At 41.7% G+C, this 24,067-nt stretch overlaps 1 protein-coding gene across 1 annotated transcript in view; it reads left to right on the forward strand.

Moving 5' to 3' along the window:
- STAC (SH3 and cysteine rich domain) overlaps positions 1 to 24,067 on the forward strand; it is a 564,997-nt gene that overhangs the window by 408,168 nt on the left and 132,762 nt on the right. The window contains exon 7 of the mRNA XM_040433343.1: positions 20,478 to 20,548. Within this exon, the coding sequence (XP_040289277.1) occupies positions 20,478 to 20,548 (71 nt within the window). The remainder of the gene's footprint in view (positions 1 to 20,477; positions 20,549 to 24,067) is intronic.

The raw sequence follows: 24,067 nt of genomic DNA on the forward strand, positions 1-24,067 counted from the left end.
CCAACACGATACGTCACCACATCATATTGCCCCCCTGTGTGTGCCTAAATTCCCCTGATGAGTTCCGAAAAACGAAACATGCGTGTAGGGACTAGCTACACTAGGGCACAATAGGGCCAAGTAGCGAAAGGGCCAGGTTCCGGACGGGGTCGTTCTTATCAGAACGGGTGCTCCGTAAATAGGACGCTAGGGCCGTGATAGTACTTATATATTAGGGCTGTCTAGGCACCTTTCAACCCAATCTCACCGCCGCCGGCCCCCCATTCGCTCTTTTTTCCACAGCATACCTGCTTGCGCTGGACATCACCTAAGACCAGAGGTCCGTGGCTGGAAGGGTAAGACCACCGGTTACTCTGGGTGCCGCCGTGCACTTATTTACTGTGAATGTAAAGGTGCCGCCGTGCACCAAGTATATAATTTTGTATCCCTTGTGCTATCATACACTCTCCTTGTATCGAAGTATCACATGTAGGGACATATTCTACCCTAAATAATTAAAAGTTAAGTTTTAACTCAAATCACCATTCCTACTCTGTTCATATAAATTTCTAAATATACTGGTGATCAAGTCATCAACATAGTATATAGCTCCCCTTAGCTATTTTGAAAAACAATTCCCAAACTTGCAATTCTCAAAATTAGTGGTTTCTGCTGTATCAGGTCTACTTTAAATCTATCCCTAAAAGGGTATATTATATTCAAGGTGCTGATAGGGTAATTCTCAAAAACTTCACACACACGCTACAGTGCAGATCCAAGTCTAATTCTGTGATTAAACGTATACCTGTCACCCAGCGCCTAAAAAATAGGCCTCACATTTATATTCATCCAAATCTGTACTGTTTTAGCTGGTCAAGTTATTTTTACTGTCCGTCAAAGCACAGTTTTTGTTCTGGGTTGAAAAACAATTCCAAAATTTGCAATTCTCAAAATTAGTGGTTTCTGCTGTATCAGGCCTACTTTAAATCTATCCCTAAAAGGGTATATTAGATTCAAGGTGCTGATAGAGTAATTCTCAAGTACTTCACACACACGCTACAGTGCAGATCCAAGTCTAATTCTGTGATTAAACGTATACCTGTCACCCAGCGCCTAAAAAATAGGCCTCACATTTATATTCATCCAAATCTGTACTGTTTTAGCTGGTCAAGTTATTTTTACTGTCCGTCAAAGCACAGTTTTTGTTCTGGGTTGAAAAACAATTCCCAAATTTGCAATTCTCAAAATTAGTGGTTTCTGCTGTATCAGGCCTACTTTAAATCTATCCCTAAAAGGGCATATTAGATTCAAGGTGCTGATAGGGTAATTCTCAAGAACTTCACACACACGCTACAGTGCAGATCCAAGTCTAATTCTGTGATTAAACGTATACCTGTCACCCAGCGCCTAAAAAATAGGCCTCACATTTATATTCATCCAAATCTGTACTGTTTTAGCTGGTCAAGTTATTTTTACTGTCCGTCAAAGCACAGTTTTTGTTCTGGGTTGAAAAACAATTCCCAAATTTGCAATTCTCAAAATTAGTGGTTTCTGCTGTATCAGGCCTACTTTAAATCTATCCCTAAAAGGGTATATTAGATTCAAGGTGCTGATAGGGTAATTCTCAAAAACTTCACACACACGCTACAGTGCAGATCCAAGTCTAATTCTGTGATTAAACGTATACCTGTCACCCAGCGCTTAAAAAATAGGCCTCACATTTATATTCATCCAAATCTGTACTGTTTTAGCTGGTCAAGTTATTTTTACTGTCCGTCAAAGCACAGTTTTTGTTCTGGGTTGAAAAACAATTCCCAAATTTGCAATTCTCAAAATTAGTGGTTTCTGCTGTATCAGGCCTACTTTAAATCTATCCCTAAAAGGGCATATTAGATTCAAGGTGCTGATAGGGTAATTCTCAAGAACTTCACACACACGCTACAGTGCAGATCCAAGTCTAATTCTGTGATTAAACGTATACCTGTCACCCAGCGCCTAAAAAATAGGCCTCACATTTATATTCATCCAAATCTGTACTGTTTTAGCTGGTCAAGTTATTTTTACTGTCCGTCAAAGCACAGTTTTTGTTCTGGGTTGAAAAACAATTCCCAAATTTGCAATTCTCAAAATTAGTGGTTTCTGCTGTATCAGGCCTACTTTAAATCTATCCCTAAAAGGGTATATTAGATTCAAGGTGCTGATAGGGTAATTCTCAAAAACTTCACACACACGCTACAGTGCAGATCCAAGTCTAATTCTGTGATTAAACGTATACCTGTCACCCAGCGCTTAAAAAATAGGCCTCACTTTTATATTCATCCAAATCTGTACTGTTTTAGCTGGTCAGGTTATTTTTACTGTCCGTCAAAGCACAGTTTTTGTTCTGGGTTGAAAAACAATTCCCAAATTTGCAATTCTCAAAATTAGTGGTTTCTGCTGTATCAGGCCTACTTTAAATCTATCCCTAAAAGGGTATATTAGATTCAAGGTGCTGATAGGGTAATTCTCAAGAACTTCACACACACGCTACAGTGCAGATCCAAGTCTAATTCTGTGATTAAACGTATACCTGTCACCCAGCGCCTAAAAAATAGGCCTCACATTTATATTCATCCAAATCTGTACTGTTTTAGCTGGTCAAGTTATTTTTACTGTCCGTCAAAGCACAGTTTTTGTTCTGGGTTGAAAAACAATTCCCAAATTTGCAATTCTCAAAATTAGTGGTTTCTGCTGTATCAGGCCTACTTTAAATCTATTCCTAAAAGGGTATATTAGATTCAAGGTGCTAATAGGGTAATTCTCAAGAACTTCACACACACGCTACAGTGCAGATCCAAGTCTAATTCTGTGATTAAACGTATACCTGTCACCCAGCGCCTAAAAAATAGGCCTCACATTTATATTCATCCAAATCTGTACTGTTTTAGCTGGTCAAGTTATTTTTACTGTCCGTCAAAGCACAGTTTTTGTTCTGGGTTGAAAAACAATTACAAAATTTGCAATTCTCAAAATTAGTGGTTTCTGCTGTATCAGGCCTACTTTAAATGTATCCCTAAAAGGGTATATTAGATTCAAGGTGCTGATAAGGTAATTCTCAAAAACTTCACACACACGCTACAGTGCAGATCCAAGTCTAATTCTGTGATTAAACGTATACCTGTCACCCAGCGCCTAAAAAATAGGCCTCACATTTATATTTATCCAAATCTGTACTGTTTTAGCTGGTCAAGTTATTTTTACTGTCCGTCAAAGCACAGTTTTTGTTCTGGGTTGAAAAATAATTCCCAAATTTGCAATTCTCAAAATTAGTGGTTTCTGCTGTATCAGGCCTACTTTAAATCTATCCCTAAAAGAGTATATTAGATTCAAGGTGCTGATAGGGTAATTCTCAAGAACTTCACACACACGCTACAGTGCAGATCCAAGTCTAATTCTGTGATTAAACGTATACCTGTCACCCAGCGCCTAAAAAATAGGCCTCACATTTATATTCATCCAAATCTGTACTGTTTTAGCTGGTCAAGTTATTTTTACTGTCCGTCAAAGCACAGTTTTTGTTCTGGGTTGAAAAACAATTCCCAAATTTGCAATTCTCAAAATTAGTGGTTTCTGCTTTATCAGGCCTACTTTAAATCTATCCCTAAAAGGGCATATTAGATTCAAGGTGCTGATAGGGTAATTCTCAAGAACTTCACACACACGCTACAGTGCAGATCCAAGTCTAATTCTGTGATTAAACGTATACCTGTCACCCAGCGCCTAAAAAATAGGCCTCACATTTATATTCATCCAAATCTGTACTGTTTTAGCTGGTCAAGTTATTTTTACTGTCCGTCAAAGCACAGTTTTTGTTCTGGGTTGAAAAACAATTCCCAAATTTGCAATTCTCAAAATTAGTGGTTTCTGCTGTATCAGGCCTACTTTAAATCTATCCCTAAAAGGGTATATTAGATTCAAGGTGCTGATAAGGTAATTCTCAAAAACTTCACCCACACGCTACAGTGCAGATCCAAGTCTAATTCTGTGATTAAACGTATACCTGTCACCCAGCGTCTAAAAAATAGGCCTCACATTTATATTCATCCAAATCTGTACTGTTTTAGCTGGTCAAGTTATTTTTACTGTCCGTCAAAGCACAGTTTTTGTTCTGGGTTGAAAAACAATTCCCAAATTTGCAATTCTCAAAATTAGTGGTTTCTGCTGTATCAGGCCTACTTTAAATCTATCCCTAAAAGGGTATATTAGATTCAAGGTGCTGATAGGGTAATTCTCAAAAACTTCACACACACGCTACAGTGCAGATCCAAGTCTAATTCTGTGATTAAACGTATACCTGTCACCCAGCGCCTAAAAAATAGGCCTCACATTTATATTCATCCAAATCTGTACTGTTTTAGCTGGTCAAGTTATTTTTACTGTCCGTCAAAGCACAGTTTTTGTTCTGGGTTGAAAAACAATTCCCAAATTTGCAATTCTCAAAATTCGTGGTTTCTGCTGTATCAGGCCTACTTTAAATCTATCCCTAAAAGGGTATATTAGATTCAAGGTGCTGATAAGGTAATTCTCAAAAACTTCACACACACGCTACAGTGCAGATCCAAGTCTAATTCTGTGATTAAACGTATACCTGTCACCCAGCGCCTAAAAAATAGGCCTCACATTTATATTCATCCAAATCTGTACTGTTTTAGCTGGTCAAGTTATTTTTACTGTCCGTCAAAGCACAGTTTTTGTTCTGGGTTGAAAAACAATTCCCAAATTTGCAATTCTCAAAATTAGTGGTTTCTGCTGTATCAGGCCTACTTTAAATCTATTCCTAAAAGGGTATATTAGATTCAAGGTGCTGATAGGGTAATTCTCAAAAACTTCACACACACGCTACAGTGCAGATCCAAGTCTAATTCTGTGATTAAACGTATACCTGTCACCCAGCGTCTAAAAAATAGGCCTCACATTTATATTCATCCAAATCTGTACTGTTTTAGCTGGTCAAGTTATTTTTACTGTCCGTCAAAGCACAGTTTTTGTTCTGGGTTGAAAAACAATTCCCAAATTTGCAATTCTCAAAATTAGTGGTTTCTGCTGTATCAGGCCTACTTTAAATCTATCCCTAAAAGGGTATATTAGATTCAAGGTGCTGATAAGGTAATTCTCAAAAACTTCACACACACGCTACAGTGCAGATCCAAGTCTAATTCTGTGATTAAACGTATACCTGTCACCCAGCGCCTAAAAAATAGGCCTCACATTTATATTCATCCAAATCTGTACTGTTTTAGCTGGTCAAGTTATTTTTACTGTCCGTCAAAGCACAGTTTTTGTTCTGGGTTGAAAAACAATTCCCAAATTTGCAATTCTCAAAATTAGTGGTTTCTGCTGTATCAGGCCTACTTTAAATCTATCCCTAAAAGGGCATATTAGATTCAAGGTGCTGATAGGGTAATTCTCAAGAACTTCACACACACGCTACAGTGCAGATCCAAGTCTAATTCTGTGATTAAACGTATACCTGTCACCCAGCGCCTAAAAAATAGGCCTCACATTTATATTCATCCAAATCTGTACTGTTTTAGCTGGTCAAGTTATTTTTACTGTCCGTCAAAGCACAGTTTTTGTTCTGGGTTGAAAAACAATTCCCAAATTTGCAATTCTCAAAATTAGTGGTTTCTGCTGTATCAGGCCTACTTTAAATCTATCCCTAAAAGGGTATATTAGATTCAAGGTGCTGATAGGGTAATTCTCAAGAACTTCACACACACGCTACAGTGCAGATCCAAGTCTAATTCTGTGATTAAACGTATACCTGTCACCCAGCGCCTAAAAAATAGGCCTCACATTTATATTCATCCAAATCTGTACTGTTTTAGCTGGTCAAGTTATTTTTACTGTCCGTCAAAGCACAGTTTTTGTTCTGGGTTGAAAAACAATTCCCAAATTTGCAATTCTCAAAATTAGTGGTTTCTGCTGTATTAGGCCTACTTTAAATGTATCCCTAAAAGGGTATATTAGATTCAAGGTGCTGATAAGGTAATTCTCAAAAACTTCACACACACGCTACAGTGCAGATCCAAGTCTAATTCTGTGATTAAACGTATACCTTTCACCCAGCGCCTAAAAAATAGGCCTCACATTTATATTTATCCAAATCTGTACTGTTTTAGCTGGTCAAGTTATTTTTACTGTCCGTCAAAGCACAGTTTTTGTTCTGGGTTGAAAAACAATTCCCAAATTTGCAATTCTCAAAATTAGTGATTTCTGCTGTATCAGGCCTACTTTAAATCTATCCCTAAAAGGGTATATTAGATTCAAGGTGCTGATAGGGTAATTCTCAAGAACTTCACACACACGCTACAGTGCAGATCCAAGTCTAATTCTGTGATTAAACGTATACCTGTCACCCAGCGCCTAAAAAATAGGCCTCACATTTATATTCATCCAAATCTGTACTGTTTTAGCTGGTCAAGTTATTTTTACTGTCCGTCAAAGCACAGTTTTTGTTCTGGGTTGAAAAACAATTCCCAAATTTGCAATTCTCAAAATTAGTGGTTTCTGCTGTATCAGGCCTACTTTAAATCTATCCCTAAAAGGGTATATTAAATTCAAGGTGCTGATAAGGTAATTCTCAAAAACTTCACACACACGCTACAGTGCAGATCCAAGTCTAATTCTGTGATTAAACGTATAACTGTCACCCAGCGTCTAAAAAATAGGCCTCACATTTATATTCATCCAAATCTGTACTGTTTTAGCTGGTCAAGTTATTTTTACTGTCCGTCAAAGCACAGTTTTTGTTCTGGGTTGAAAAACAATTCCCAAATTTGCAATTCTCAAAATTAGTGGTTTCTGCTGTATCAGGCCTACTTTAAATCTATCCCTAAAAGGGTATATTAGATTCAAGGTGCTGATAGGGTAATTCTCAAAAACTTCACACACACGCTACAGTGCAGATCCAAGTCTAATTCTGTGATTAAACGTATACCTGTCACCCAGCGCCTAAAAAATAGGCCTCACATTTATATTCATTCAAATCTGTACTGTTTTAGCTGATCAAGTTATTTTTACTGTCCGTCAAAGCACAGTTTTTGTTCTGGGTTGAAAAACAATTCCCAAATTTGCAATTCTCAAAATTAGTGGTTTCTGCTGTATCAGGCCTACTTTAAATCTATCCCTAAAAGAGTATATTAGATTCAAGGTGCTGATAGGGTAATTCTCAAGAACTTCACACACACGCTACAGTGCAGATCCAAGTCTAATTCTGTGATTAAACGTATACCTGTCACCCAGCGCCTAAAAAATAGGCCTCACATTTATATTCATCCAAATCTGTACTGTTTTAGCTGGTCAAGTTATTTTTACTGTCCGTCAAAGCACAGTTTTTGTTCTGGGTTGAAAAACAATTCCCAAATTTGCAATTCTCAAAATTAGTGGTTTCTGCTGTATCAGGCCTACTTTAAATCTATCCCTAAAAGGGCATATTAGATTCAAGGTGCTGATAGGGTAATTCTCAAAAACTTCACACACACGCTACAGTGCAGATCCAAGTCTAATTCTGTGATTAAATGTATACCTGTCACCCAGCGCCTAAAAAATAGGCCTCACATTTATATTCATCCAAATCTGTACTGTTTTAGCTGGTCAAGTTATTTTTACTGTCCGTCAAAGCACAGTTTTTGTTCTGGGTTGAAAAACAATTCCCAAATTTGCAATTCTCAAAATTAGTGGTTTCTGCTGTATCAGGCCTACTTTAAATCTATTCCTAAAAGGGTATATTAGATTCAAGGTGCTGATAAGGTAATTCTCAAAAACTTCACACACACGCTACAGTGCAGATCCAAGTCTAATTCTGTGATTAAACGTATACCTGTCACCCAGCGCCTAAAAAATAGGCCTCACATTTATATTCATCCAAATCTGTACTGTTTTAGCTGGTCAAGTTATTTTTACTGTCCGTCAAAGCACAGTTTTTGTTCTGGGTTGAAAAACAATTCCCAAATTTGCAATTCTCAAAATTAGTGGTTTCTGCTGTATCAGGCCTACTTTAAATGTATCCCTAAAAGGGTATATTAGATTCAAGGTGCTGATAAGGTAATTCTCAAAAACTTCACACACACGCTACAGTGCAGATCCAAGTCTAATTCTGTGATTAAACGTATACCTGTCACCCAGCGCCTAAAAAATAGGCCTCACATTTATATTCATCCAAATCTGTACTGTTTTAGCTGGTCAAGTTATTTTTACTGTCCGTCAAAGCACAGTTTTTGTTCTGGGTTGAAAAACAATTCCCAAATTTGCAATTCTCAAAATTAGTGGTTTCTGCTGTATCAGGCCTACTTTAAATGTATCCCTAAAAGGGTATATTAGATTCAAGGTGCTGATAAGGTAATTCTCAAAAACTTCACACACACGCTACAGTGCAGATCCAAGTCTAATTCTGTGATTAAACATATACCTTTCACCCAGCGCCTAAAAAATAGGCCTCACATTTATATTTATCCAAATCTGTACTGTTTTAGCTGGTCAAGTTATTTTTACTGTCCGTCAAAGCACAGTTTTTGTTCTGGGTTGAAAAACAATTCCCAAATTTGCAATTCTCAAAATTAGTGGTTTCTGCTGTATCAGGCCTACTTTAAATCTATCCCTAAAAGAGTATATTAGATTCAAGGTGCTGATAGGTTAATTCTCAAGAACTTCACACACACGCTACAGTGCAGATCCAAGTCTAATTCTATCCGTAAACGTATACCTGTCACCCAGCGCCTAAATAATAGGCCTCAAATTTATATTCAGCTAAATCTGTCATTACTGGTGTGCCTGTATTAGTGTAATACGGTACCTAAATAGATAGCCAGATAGTGTTAGGTGTCTGTAAAAAAAGGCCTGAATTTTAATTCAATACATTGGCCCGAATAATATTTTTCTTATTGTGGTGAACGGTAACAATGAGGAAAACATCTAGTAAGGGACGCAGACGCGGACATGGTCGTGGTTGTGTTTTAGTGGACCCTCTGGTGCTGGGAGAGGACGTGGCTGTTCTGCCACAGCCACACGTCCTAGTGAACCAACTACCTCAGGTCCCAGTAGCCAGCAGAATTTACAGCGATATTTTGTGGGGCCCAATGACGTTCTAAGGATGGTAAGGCCTGAGCAGGTACAGGCATTAGTCAATTGGGTGGCCGACAGTGGATCCAGCACGTTCACATTATCTCCCACCCAGTCTTCTGCAGAAAGCGCACAGATGGCGCATGAAAACCAAGCCCATCAGTCTGTCACATCACCCCCATGCATATCAGGGAAACTGTCTGAGCCTCAAGTTATGCAGCAGTCTCTTATGCTGTTTGAAGACTCTGCTGGCAGGGTTTTCCAAGTGCATCCACCTAGCCCTTCCCCAAGGGTGGAAGAGATAGAATGCACTAACGCACAACCACTTATGTTTCCTGATGATGAGGACATGGGAATACAACCTCAGCACGTCTCTCATGATGACGAAACACAGGTGCCAACTGCTGCGTCTTTCTGCAGTGTGCAGACTGAACAGGAGGTCAGGGAGGTAGACTGGGTGGAAGACGATGCAGGGGACGATGAGGTCCTAGACCCCACATGGAATGAAGGTCGTGCCACTGACTTTCAGAATTCGGAGGAAGAGGCAGTGGTGAGACTGAGCCAACAGCGTAGCAAAAGACAAAGAGGGAGCAGTGGGCAAAAGCAGAACACCCGCCGCCAAGAGACTCCGCCTGCTACTGACCGCCGCCATCTGGGACCGAGCACCCCAAAGGCAGCTTCAAGGAGTTCCCTGGCATGGCACTTCTTCAAACAATGTGCTGACGACAAGACCCGAGTGGTTTGCACGCTGTGCCATCAGAGCCTGAAGCGAGGATTAACGTTCTGAACCTTAGCACAACCTGCATGACCAGGCACCTGCATGCAAAGCATGAACTGCAGTGGAGTAAACACCTTAAAAACAAGGAAGTCACTCAGGCTCCCCCTGCTACCTCTTCTGCTGCTGCCGCCTTGGCCTCTTCTGCTGCTGCCACCGCCTCGGCCTCTTCCTCCGCCTCTGGAGGAACGTTGGCACCTGCCGCCCAGCAAACATGGGATGTACCACCAACACCACCACCTGCGTCACCAAGCATCTCAACCATGTCACACGGCAGCGTTCAGCTCTCCATCTCACAAACATTTGAGAGAAAGCTTAAATTCCAACCTAGCCACCCTCGATCCCTGGCCCTGAATGCCAGCATTTCTAAACTACTGGCCTATGAAATGCTGTCATTTAGGCCGGTGGACACAGACAGCTTCAAACAGCTCATGTCGCTTGCTGTCCCACAGTATGTTGTTCCCAGCCGGCACTACTTCTCCAAGAGAGCCGTGCCTTCCCTGCACAACCAAGTATCCGATAAAATCAAGTGTGCACTGCGCAACGCCATCTGTGGCAAGGTCCACCTAACCACAGTTACGTGGACCAGTAAGCACGCCAGGGACTCTATATCTCCCTAACTGCACACTAGGTAAATGTAGTGGCGGCTGGGCCCCAGGCGGAGAGCTGTTTGGCGCACGTCCTTCCGCCGCCAAGGATCGCAGGGCAACATTCTTTGCCTCCTGTCTCCTCCTCCCCCTCCTACTCAGCTTCCTCCTCCTCTTTTTCCACCTGCTCATCCAGTCAGCCACACACCTTCACCACCATCTTCAGCACAGCCCGGGGTAAACGTCAGCAGGCCGTTCTGAAACTCATATGTTTGGGGGACAGGCCCCACACCGCACAGGAGTTGTGGCGGGGTATAGAACAACAGACCGACGAGTGGTTGCTGCCGGTGAGCCTCAAGCCCGGCCTGGTGGTGTGCGATAATGGGCGAAATCTCGTTGCAGCTCTGGGACTAGCCGGTTTGACGCACATCCCTTGCCTGGCACATGTGCTGAATTTGGTGGTGCAGAAGTTCATTCACAACTACCCCGACATGTCAGAGCTGCTGCATAAAGTGCGGGCCGTCTGTTCGCGCTTCCGGCGTTCACATTATGCCGCTGCTCGCCTATGCCGCTGCTCGCCTGTCTGCGCTACAGCGTAACTTCGGCCTTCCCGCTCACCGCCTCATATGCGACGTGCCCACCAGGTGGAACTCCACCTTGCACATGCTGGACAGACTGTGCGAGCAGCAGCAGGCCATAGTGGAGTTTCAGCTGCAGCACGCACGGGTCAGTCGCACTGCGGAACAGCACCACTTCACCACCAATGACTGGGCCTCCATGCGAGACCTGTGTGCCCTGTTGCGCTGTTTCGAGTACTTCACCAACATGGCCAGTGGCGATGACGCCGTTATCAGCGTTACAATACCACTTCTATGTCTCCTTGAGAAAACACTTAGGGCGATGATGGAAGAGGAGGTGGCCCAGGAGGAGGAGGAGGAAGAGGGGTCATTTTTAGCACTTTCAGGCCAGTCTCTTCTAAGTGACTCAGAGGGAGGTTTTTTGCAACAGCAGAGGCCAGGTACAAATGTGGCCAGACAGGGCCCACTACTGGAGGACGAGGAGGACGAGGATGAGGAGGAGGTGGAGGAGGATGAGGATGAAGCAGGTTCACAGCGGGCTGGCACCCAACGCAGCTCGGGCCCATCACTGGTGCGTGGCTGGGGGGGAAACGCAGGACGATGACGATACGCCTCCCACAGAGGACAGCTTGTCCTTACCTCTGGGCAGCCTGGCACACATGAGCGACTACATGCAGCAGTGCCTGCGCAACGACAGCAGAGTTGCCTACATTTTAACGTGTGCGGACTACTGGGTTGCCACCCTGCTGGATCCCCGGTACAAAGACAATGTGCCCACCTTACTTCATGCACTGGAGCGTGATAGTAAGATGCGCGAGTACAAGCGCACGTTGGTAGCCGCGCTACTGAGAGCATTCCCAAATGTCACAGGGGAACAAGTGGAAGCCCAAGGCGAAGGCAGAGGAGGAGCAAGAGGTCGCCAACGCAGCTGTGTCACGGCCAGCTCCTCTGAGGGCAGGGTTAGCATGGCAGAGATGTGGAAAAGTTTTGTCACCACGCCACAGCTAACTGCACCACCACCTGATACGGAACGTGTTAGCAGGAGGCAACATTTCAATAACATGGTGGAACAGTTCCTGTGCACACCCCTCCACGTACTGACTGATGGTTCGGCCCCATTCAACTTCTGGGTCTCCAAATTGTCCACGTGGCCAGAGCTAGCCTTTTATGCCTTGGAGGTGCTGGCCTGCCCGGCGGCCAGCGTTTTGTCTGAACGTGTATTCAGCACGGCAGGGGGCGTCATTACAGACAAACGCAGCCGCCTGTCTACAGCCAATGTGGACAAGCTGACGTTCATAAAAATGAACCAGGCATGGATCCCACAGGACCTGTCCATCCCTTGTGCAGATTAGACATTAACTACCTCCCCTTAACAATATATTATTGTACTCCAGGGCACTTCCTCATTCAATCCTATTTTTATTTTCATTTTACCATTATATTGCGGGGCAACCCAAAGTTGAATGAACCTCTCCTCTGTCTGGGTGCCGGGGCCTAAAAATATCTGACAGTGGCCTGTTCCAGTGGTGGGTGACATGAAGCCTGATTCTCTGCTATGACATGAAGACTGATTCTCTGCTGACATGAAGCCTGAATCTCTGTTATGGGACCTCTCTCCTCTGCCTGGGTGCCTGGGCCTAAATATGTGACAGTGGCATGTTCCAGTGGTGGGTGACGTGAAGCCTGATTCTCTGCTATGACATGAAGACTGATTCTCTGCTGACATGAAGCCTGAATCTCTGTTACGGGACCTCTCTCCTCTGCCTGGGTGCCTGGGCCTAAATATGTGACAGTGGCCTGTTCCAGTGGTGGCTGATGTGAAGCCAGATTCTCTGCTATGACATGAAGACTGATTCTCTGCTGACATGAAGCCTGAATCTCTGTTATGGGACCTCTCTCCTCTGTCTGGGTTTCGGGGCTTAAAAATATCTGACAGTGGCCTGTTCCAGTGGTGGGTGACGTGAAGCCTGATTCTCTGCTATGACATGAAGACTGATTCTCTGCTGACATGAAGCCAGATTCTCTGTTACGGGACCTCTCTCCTCTGCCTGGGTGCCTGGGCCTAAATATCTGACAATGGCCTGTTCCAGTGGTGGGTGACGTGAAGCTGATTCTCTACTATGACATGAAGACTGATTCTCTGCTGACATGAAGCCAGATTCTCTGTTACGGGACCTCTCTCCTCTGCCTGGGTGCCTGGGCCTAAATATGTGACAATGGACTGTTCCAGTGTTGGGTGACGTAAAGCATGATTCTCTGCTAGGACATGCAGACTGATTCTCTGCTGACATGAAGCCAGATTCTCTGTTACGGGACCTCTCTCCTCTGCCTGGGTGCCTGGGCCTAAATATGTGACAATGGACTGTTCCAGTGTTGGGTGACGTAAAGCATGATTCTCTGCTAGGACATGCAGACTGATTCTCTGCTGACATGAAGCCAGATTCTCTGTTACGGGACCTCTCTCCTCTGCCTGGGTGCCTAGGCCTAAATATCTGATAATGGACTGTTCCAGTGTTGGGTGACTTAAAGCATGATTCTCTGCTATGACATGCAGACTGATTCTCTGCTGACATGAAGCCTGAATCTCTGTTATGGGACCTCTCTCCTCTGTCTGGGTGCAGGGGCCTAAAAATATCTGACAGTGGCCTGTTCCAGTGGTGGGTGACATGAAGCCTGATTCTATGCTATGACATGAAGACTGATTCTCTGCTGACATGGAGCCAGATTCTCTGTTACGGGACCTCTCTCCTCTGCCTAGGTGCCTGGGCCTAAATATCTGACAATGGACTGTTCCAGTGTTGGGTGACGTAAAGCATGATTCTCTGCTAGGACATGCAGACTGATTCTCTGCTGACATGAAGCCAGATTCTCTGTTACGGGACCTCTCTCCTCTGCCTGGGTGCCTGGGCCTAAATATCTGACAATGGACTGTTCCAGTGTTGGGTGACGTAAAGCCTGATTCTCTGCTATGACATGCAGACTGATTCTCTGCTGACATGAAGCCAGATTCTCTGTTACGGGACCTCTCTCCTCTGCCTGGGTGCCGGGGCCTAAATATATGACAATGGACTGTTACAGTGGTGGGTGACGTGAAGCCAGATTCTCTGCTATGGCATGAAGAGACTGATTCTCTGCTGATGTGAAGCCAGATTCTCTGCTATGGGACCTCTCTCCAATTGATATTGGTTAATTTTTATTTATTTTATTTTTATTTTAATTCATTTCCCTATCCACATTTGTTTGCAGGGGATTTACCTACATGTTGCTGCCTTTTGCAGCCCTCTAGCTCTTTCCTGGGCTGTTTTACAGCCTTTTGAGTGCCGAAAAGTTCGGGTCCCCATTGACTTCAATGGGGTTCGGGACGAAGTTCGGGTCGGGTTCGGATCCCGAACCCGAACATTTCCGGGAAGTTCAGCCGAACTTCTTGAACCCGAACATCCAGGTGTCACGGCTGGGGATGGGGAAAATCCTCAGCCGTGCGCTGGCATGTGCTGTAGGCCTACTCGGCCAGGAGAAGAACAGGATAGGGAGCAGGTCACCTCCTACAGCGTCCCTACCCTGACCCTAACTCCTAACTGCATGGGTCGACCCTAAAGGTAGGAGGACCCATGCGCAGGAACCTCGGATCCCTAACTCACCCTCCGTCCGGTCCCTGCGCTAGGAGTCAGGGTAAGACGACCTACTCCTCCTAGGCACGGAGGAGCAGGAGTCTCAATGGCCAAGCTGTTGGGAAAAGGGGAACTCATACAGCCTTACGGGAATGACAGGCGAACTATTAGTTCCACCAACCTGTCACAGCCTTGCTGACTGGATCCCTGCGCAAACAGGAATCCAGAACCGTAAGCTGCACCAAACACATAGAAAGGTCCCAACAGAACATAACATACAACATCAACACACAGCAGACATAAACATAAGGACAATATCTTTATGACCACAGGGGTGGCTCTCACTGGCAGATAGTAACACAGGAGGCTGCTCCAGCAAGCATGGCTGAAACAACCCACAGAGCCATGCTAACAGTGAGGCTATATAGGCCAGGAAGCCACACCCCACAGTCGGACACACCCAGTGACACACACACACACACTGGGAAGGAAGTTAACCCTTCCAACACCCGGGAAGGGAAAACACAACATTAAAGGGAAAGTGTCCAACAGTAGCAACCCACTGTGGTTGTTGCCGCTGGCCACGACATGGGTGGCAACCGTGTCCTGGGAAATAGCCCAGAGGCCGGGACACTGCCACCACATGTACAGACAGCCAAACGTTGCCACGGGCAACCACAGTGCAGGAAATGTGTCAGTGCACACAACACACTACACAGAGTGCACACAGACAAACAACACAGTGAACACAATACACACACACCTAACATAGGGGTTGCTAGGTGCAACCGCATGCACAGCAGGAAAGCTCCCACAAGCAAGCGTTGTCAGCGGCAACCACAGGTGAGGCAAATACCACTGCCCTCACCTGTGATTGACACCAAAACCAAACCGCTGACAATCCGATGCGGTTGAAGAGTCACGGTCATAGCCATGGCCGTGACACCAGGTGTTCGCTCAACTCTAGTCCTGTGCTATGATCATAACCCACTTCAATTTTCAATCTAATGTATGCTTTTGGACCTGTTGGAAAATGTATTGAGGTGTCATTAATTAAGGAAATGGTTGTATAGTTGACAGGATGTACTCATGACAGCTGCACTTCTTGAGTTAAAATGAACTACCAAGTAGCATAGCAGGAATGTGGCATTTCAGATTTTTAATTCAAATTCAGTGTGTTGACTCAGTTGGCCGGTGTGGTGGGAGTTAAATTACACTCATGCACTCACAATGGAGGTAAATTGAACTTTCTTTTCATAGACATACATACAGTGTAAGCTGTATATGAAAGGCTGCAGTTATAAGCGCGCTTTTAATTTACATGGTATAGCATTATAATTAAATGAATACAACTTTTTAAAATTATTTAAATTTTGGCATCCTTGATTTTTTTATCGTTGCTATTATAATTAAAAGATGCCCGGCCGTGTAGTATACGTCTTTTGGACATCTCCGGGCGTGCCAATATATAAAAGTCATATCAAAATGATATCAAAGTGTTAATAAAAGCCACAAAATGATATACAAGTGGTATAAAACCGTATCAAAAAGTTATAAATGGGATATAAAGTAATTAATAAAAGCTTATAATTTGATAAGGACTTATAAAGTGATATAAAAAGCTTATCATTTGATATAAAATTTATATTAAACCATATAAAATGATCAAATCATATCAAAGTGGGATGCATTTAGGCGTGGTTTGTGGCAGCGAGGGGAGAGAAATGGGTGTTTATGGGAGGGGTTATGGTGTGAAAAGGGGCGGGGCACTTGTCACTTTGAGTTTGACGAGACATGTCCCACTATACTACTGACACCATTGGCCCGATTTTCCATTTTAATCTATTTTTTCCACTAACAAAGCAAGGGTTAACAGCCAAACAAAACTCAATATTTATTGCTATGATTCTGTACTTTACAGAAAAAAAACATATGTGGTCGTAAACTGCTGTATGGGCACACAGCATTGCGTAGAAGGAAAGAAACACCATATGGTTTTTGGAAAGCAGACTTTACTGGGATCATTTTAAGCTGCCATGTCACATATGAAGACCCCCTGATGCACCCCTAGAGTAGAAACTCCCAAAAAAAGTTACCCCATTTTAGAAACTACGCTCCTCAAGGTATTTAAAACTGATATTACAAACTTTGTTAACCCTTTAGGTGTTCCACAAGAATTAATGGAAAATGGAGATGAAATTTCAGAATTTCACTTTTTTGCCAGATTTTCCATTTTAATAATTTATTTTCCACTAACAAAGCAAAGGTTAACAGCCAAACAAAACTCAATATTTATTACCCTGATTCTGTAGTTTACAGAAACAACCCATATGTAGTCGTAAACTGCTGTACGGGCACACTGCAGGGCGCAGAAGGATAGGAACGCCATATGGTTTTTGGGAAGCAGATTTCACTGGGATAATTTTAAGTTGCCATGTCACATTTGAAGACTCCCTGATGCACCCCTAGAGTAGAAACTCCAAAAAAAGACCCTGTTTTGGAAACTACGGGATAAGGTGGCAGTTTTGTTGATATTATTTTAGGGTATATATGATTTTTGGTTGCTCTATATTACACTTTTTGTGAGGCAAGGTAACAGAAAATAGCTGTTTTGGCACCTTTTAAATTTTTTGTTATTTCCAATGTTCATGTGACAGGTTAGATCATGTGGTATTTTTATAGAGCAGGTTGTTACGGACGCGACAATACCAAATATTTTTTTGCTTGTTTGTTTCAGGTTTTTTTAATAAAGCATGTTTGAAAAAAAAATATTTTTTAGTGTCTCCATATTCTGAAAGCCATATTTATTTATTTTTTTGGGCGACTGTCCTATGTAGGGGCTCATGTAGGGGATGATGGTTTGATTGGTACTATTTTAGGGTGCGTATGACTTTTTTTATCGCTTGGTATTACACTTTTTGTGATATAACGTGACAAAAAATGGCTTTTTTGACACAATTTTTATTTTATTTTTTTGATGGTGTACACCTGAGGAGTTAGGTCATGTGATATCTTTATAGAGCCAGTCAATACGGACACGGCGATACGTAATATGTATACTTTTTTTATTTATTTGTTTTACACAATTACAGCATTTTTGAACAAAAAAAATCATGTTTTAGTGTCTCCATATTCTGAGAGCCATCGTTTTTTTTTATTTTTTGGTTGATTGTCTTAGGTAGGGTCTCATATTTTGTGGATGAGATGACGGTTTGATTAGTACTATTTTGGTGTGCATATGACTTTTTGATCGCTTGGTGTTACACTTTTTGTGATGTAAGGTGACAAAAAAATGGCTTTTTTAAACAAAAAAAAATCATGTTATAGTTACTCCATAGTCTGCGAGCCATTGTTTTTCCAGTTTTTGGGCAATTGTCTTAGGTAGGGTATCATTTTTGCGAGATGATGGTTTGATTGGCGCTATTTTAGGGTGCATATGACTTTTTGATCGCTTGCTATTGCACTTTTTGTGATGTAAGGTGACAAAAAATTGCTTTTTTGACATGTTTATTTTTAATTTTTACGGTGTTCACCTGTGGGTTAGGTCATGTGATATTTTTATTGAGCAGGTCCTTACGGACGTGGCAATACCTAATATGTCGACTTCTTTATTATTTATTTAAGTTTTGCACAATAATATCATTTTTGAAACAAAAAAAATCATGTTTTAGTGTCTCAATAGTCTGAGAGCCATAGTTTTTTCAGTTTTTGGGCGATTGTCTTAGGAAGGGGCTCATTTTTCCGGGATGAGATGACGGTTTGATTGGCACTATTTTTGGGTGCACTTTTTGATTGCTTGCTATTACACTTTTTGTGATGCAAGGTGACAAAAAATGGCAATACCTAATATGTCTACTTTTTTTTTTACATTAAACACAATAAAAGCATTTTTGAAACAAAAAAAAAATCATGTTTCAGTTTCTCCATAGTCTGATATTTATTTTTTGGGCTATTGTCTTAGCTAGGGGTTTATTTTTTGCAGGATGACTTGACGGTTAGATTGGTACTTTTTTGGGGGGCATACGCCATTTTGATCGCTTGGTGTTGCAGTTTTAGTGATGTAAGGTGACCAAAAAATTATTTTTTTAGCACAGTTTTTATTTAATTTTTTTGACGGTGTTCACCTCAGGGGTTAAGTCATGTGATATTTTTATAGAGCTGGTCGATACGGGAGCCGGTCGATACGGACGCGGTGATACCTAATATGTCTACTGCTTCCTCCCTCCGTATACATCGCATGTACCGCAGTCAGCGCGGACCGCGGCACATCAAAGTTAATGCGCCGCATCAATGTTTTCACCGGTGCATACAGCAGGGGTTTGGCTATCAGTCACTGCCTGACCCCTGCCGCTGATCGTGCAGGCGCAGCTCCTGCACCCGCCCGATAAGCCTGCCGTAATAGTACCGCGTTGGGTGGCAAGTCAGGTCCCGCAGCTCTGTACTATTACGACACTGGTAGGGAGGGGGTTAAAGAACTTCCTTCCCTTCTCTGTGTCAGTGATGTATTTGAAGGGGGCTGGCTGTCTAGTTAGCTGAGATAGCTTCCTACTCTGAATGCCAGGATGGAGAAGGAAGCTGGCTTAGATAATTAACTGAGCCAAACACACAGCTCCCTTCAGCACATCACCAATATAGTGAGGACAACGCTCTCTTCTTGTCTCAGAAAGAATGTAAAAGTGTAACTTCTAAGACCATGGAACCAGCGCTGAAATTGGCCATTGGTGGATTTTCACATTTTGTTTTTATTCACAATACAAAATCACGTAGTATAAACCCTAGCCAGAAATTTAATATCTGTATTCAATAACGAAATTGGTCTATATGACTCTGGCTTTAATAAGTCTTTTCAGCTTTGGGGATCAAAATAATAATGGCTTCCTCCATAGATTCAGACAACTTTTTTGATCTCTTGGCCTCAATCAGGGTCTCAATTAATTCTTTATAAATCTCAACAGGTAATCCATCACCTCCCAGAGCCTTTCTATCTCTGGTTGATTTCAGGGCTCTCACCAATTCCTCCAAAAGTATATCATCTTCCAATAGTTTTTCCTGGTTTTCAGTAAGCCTTTTAAAGGGAAAAACATCAAGATATTTAGACAGATCCTCACTTTTATACACAGATTTTGACTTATATAAATCCTGATAATAATCCCGAAAAACCCCACTAATCTGTTCCGGAGTTCTCACTATTTGTCCCCTACTATTCTGTAGTGCACCTAACCAGTTTTTTTTTGTTGATTATTAATTATATTTGGCAACAACTTGCCTGTCCTTTCACACAAAAAACAGACCCCCTGAAAGAATAATCATGTTTGAGATCTTTCAGTGTATATTTCTTTAACTTTTTGTATTCCTCTTCCCAATTCCTCAGGTTTTCTGGTGAGGAATCTTCTGCACAGAGCTCTTTGGCTTCTTTTAATTTTTGTTCTGCAGTCTGAGTTTTACTATTTACTTGTTTTTTCCAATTACTTACTTGTTTATATAGTATACCCCTCAGGAATGCTTTTTCCGCATCCCAAACAACCTGTTTATTAGATGAGGAGTTTTCACATTTAAACTATATTAATTTAAGTAATCCACATTTGCTAAACAACCATGTACTGGAAAACCTCCTTTAATTTGGAATCCCTTTAAATCCCAGCCTTTTTCAGGTTCTTACCAAATGTACCAATGCAGGTTGATGGATAAAACACAAAGAGTTCTGGGGCACTAACCTTTTTGCCTATATTTGGCCCAGATAATGGCCCTGACAGTGTATAAATATTTTGCAGGCAAATTAAAAATTCAATTTGTAATGCTATTGTTATTGTTAACGTACTTTCTAGTTAATAACAATGATCTTTATTTTCAGTTTTTAGCTACTTAGAAAATGGCACAGAAAATGTAAATGATGAACAACAGCAGAGAGGAATCGACTCAACGGTAATCATTTATTGATATTTATAAATTGTATGCATAGCAGTTTCGATAGTTAAAGGCTATGTACACCTTCTGGGGCATTTTTTATTGCATTTTACTCATTGTGGGGTAAAAATCTATTCTTCTTTTGATCTTTATTTTAAAAAATTGAGCCGTTCTGTCACAGGGGGTTAACCATTTGTCTAGCTGTGTGAATCATGCTTTCACTTTCATCTAATAAACCTTATCTCTAAATTACTAAAGAAATATAAACATTTATTTAAGCCACATTCTTATCAGTAAGATAAGAAATGAGCTATAATGAGTATTTAGGAGATCAGAGATAAGGAACAGTCAGCTCAGCTGTTTGGTGGAACAAAGTAAAAATTCAGAGCAGGGTACTAGAGAAACTCAAGCCTGCACAGAGAAAATAGTTCAATTTTTTTTTTTAATAAAGACCAGTGAAAAACATAATTTTAGCCCAAAATGAGTACAATGCAATAATTTTTAAAAATTGCCCCAAAGTTAGTGAAAACTCATGGCTATTCATGTCAATTCATGTAATCAAAATTAAGAGCAAAAAGTGTCCTGGTTGGAAGAAACATACAGGACAGTTTACATTTTTCTAGCAATTAGAAAATGACATTTTAGGGAAAAATTATTGCAAATGAAGAGTAGAAGCATTTTCTTTATAAATCAATCAGACTGCTACTTTCCAAAAACTATATCTGTAATCTGATTGGGTGTTACTATAGGCAGTGCCTCCACCTTTCACTTGGACTAGTGTTGATAATTTCTCCTACATATATGGTTTTGATATATAAGGCCATCTAAATATATTAGTATACATAATAGAATGCATGCACACCAAATTATAAACTCGGGCGTTATTGAATATGCAAGCTGGAAGAATCAACATCCAATTAGACAAAATCCCCCGTCCCAAAAAAAAAAAAAATACGATACCATTAATTGTAATAAAAGTATACTTTATTCAATTCATATAATATATAAAAACATGTAAACATACATAGCAGCAGGTGGTACCCCCAAGAGAGGACAAAGAGGAAACTGCAGAGTCCGTCAGCTTCAGAATGTAATCAAACACTAGGTTATTAGCAAATATGCCCAATAGCCACATATGGGTCATTAGTAGTACATAAATAAAGGCAAAACTAGTAAGTCAATCTATATAAAGAAGGCTGTTTGGCGAAACGGCGTTGGAAGGAGGCGGCTGCAGAGTCGGCTTGCTACAGATGGTATTTATATAGATTGACTTACTAGTCTTGCCCTTATTTATGTACTACTAATGACCCATATGTGGCTATTGTGCCCCAATGGTCCTATTGGGCATATTTGCTAATAACCTAGTGTTTGATTACATTCTGAAGCTGACAGACTCTGCAGTTTCCTCTTTGTCCTCTCTTGGGGTACCACCTGCTGCTATGTATGTTTACATGTTTTTTATATATTATATGAATTGAATAAAGTATACTTTTAGTAACACGCATATGGAGTCTGCTGTGGTAGTGAAATAATGCTGTGAGTCAGTATGACATGCAGGTGACAGGCGTCGCTCTTAGAATCACTGCACACTTCCCTTATTTGGACAGTCACGGGGCCAAAATGACCAAATAACTCAAGTATGAACTCATACATACAGGTCAATGTTAGCGCCAAGAAGAAGCGCACTCCTTTTACACCGTCGGCAGCTGATTCCACATAGATGTCTACAGAAACTGTTCTATTAAATGCTTACACAAGTAGAGCCACCCGACAGAGTGGAGAGGGTGTCAGCAGTAAGTTTTTGTTGACGTCACTGATTATTTTGCCCTTCATCTGATCCTTCAGAACAATTACCCAAAAAAAACGGATCCTGTCTGTTGAGCATCCACCTTCACTCGGTCAGTATTTGGTTAGTAATCCATCAGTATTGCTAATGCCAAAAAATACAGGAGTGGATCCAAAACAGAGATGACCGAGTCAACAATTCAAGAACCGCTGGGTTGCTGGTCAAGACACGACCGCTAAATGACACCGGGACCTCAGGCCTCTCGCTGTGACACCTGCTGCCATGCCGCCTTACTCTGCTGCGACCTGTGCCTGCGCCAGAAACATTTAGGCCTCTGCCACTCCCCTGTGCAGGGCCTGGCACTTCTCTGTCTGACATACTGTTAGATCAGATAAATAAATAAAAAGGAAATTAAAACACCCCAAAAAAGTCTATAATTTTCTCACTTCACCACACAACGGCTAATAAGCCCTTTTTTTCCCCACTAATACACGACAAAAAGGGCTGTAATTTTATCACTTCACCACACAAAGGCAAATACTTTTTTTATGCCACTAATACAGACAAAAAAGGGCTTTAGAACATATAACTGCACCGCTGAACGGCAAATATATTTTTATTTTGCCACTATTACACGACAAAAAGGGCTTTAGAACATATAATTGCACAGCTGAACGGCACATATATTTTTCTTTTGCCACTAAAACATGCAACAAAAGGCTTGAGAACACATAACTGCAACGCTGAATGGCAAATATATTTTACTTTTGCCACTAATACACGCCACAAAAGGCTTTCAAACAAATAACTGCACCGCTGAACGGCAAATATATTTTACTTTTGCCACTAATACAAGCCAAAAATGCTTTAGAACATATAACTGCACCGCATATGGGCAAATAAGACATATAAATATTTCCTTGTAATAAACCCTGTTAATGGCTGTAACACCCCAATAACAAGAACGGTTTGCTGGAATTACAGAGCTGTATAATGGCAATTTGGGTGCCCAGTCAGTGCAGCAAGGTGTAATAGTATTGTTCCTATTACCCAGGCTGCAACCTCCCCTACTGAACCCTGTTCAACATAAATGCTGTGGAATGATTCCTCCCTATCTTTTCCCTACACCTTGAATAATCTTTCCCTGCACTTATAAATATATATTTTTAGCACAATCAAGTTTTTTCTAGCACTGTCCCTAGCGCTTGCTGACATCTCTTTCTGCACTAAGTACACTGGAAAATGGCAGAATCCAATATGGCTGAGGCTATTTATTGGGCTGTGGCATCACAGGGCTGTCTGTCTGCTGATTGGCTGCATGCATGGCATTATGGGTAATCCCGCCTTCCCAGAGTTCTTTGCTCCAAGTCCTCACACATGCAGCAGCCATTTTGCCACAAAGCGTGAGGAAATTCGGATTCGGTACAAATCTAATTTTTCCTGAAATTCGGATCGCATTCCACTTCGTCAACTTTGATTCGCTCATCTCTATCTATCACCCTTGCCCTTTTGATTTTCTACACATTTCTGCCATCCAGGAGCTACTGTTTGCCAATAGACCACCATTATTTCATATTATGCTTGTCGTTCCTCTTAAAAAAGCAGCTTGCATACATGTAGATTTGGCTAAATTATAAAGGATGGCAAAAGCACTATATTATCTGGCTCAAATCCTACAAATTATTCAGTCTCTGTGTCAGCAGAAAACAGTAAACAGAGAATTCAAAAGAGCACTCCATCATCTGAGCATT

This window comes from Bufo bufo, chromosome 5 (assembly GCF_905171765.1).
Source record: "Bufo bufo chromosome 5, aBufBuf1.1, whole genome shotgun sequence".
Classification (NCBI taxonomy): Eukaryota; Metazoa; Chordata; class Amphibia; order Anura; family Bufonidae; genus Bufo; species Bufo bufo.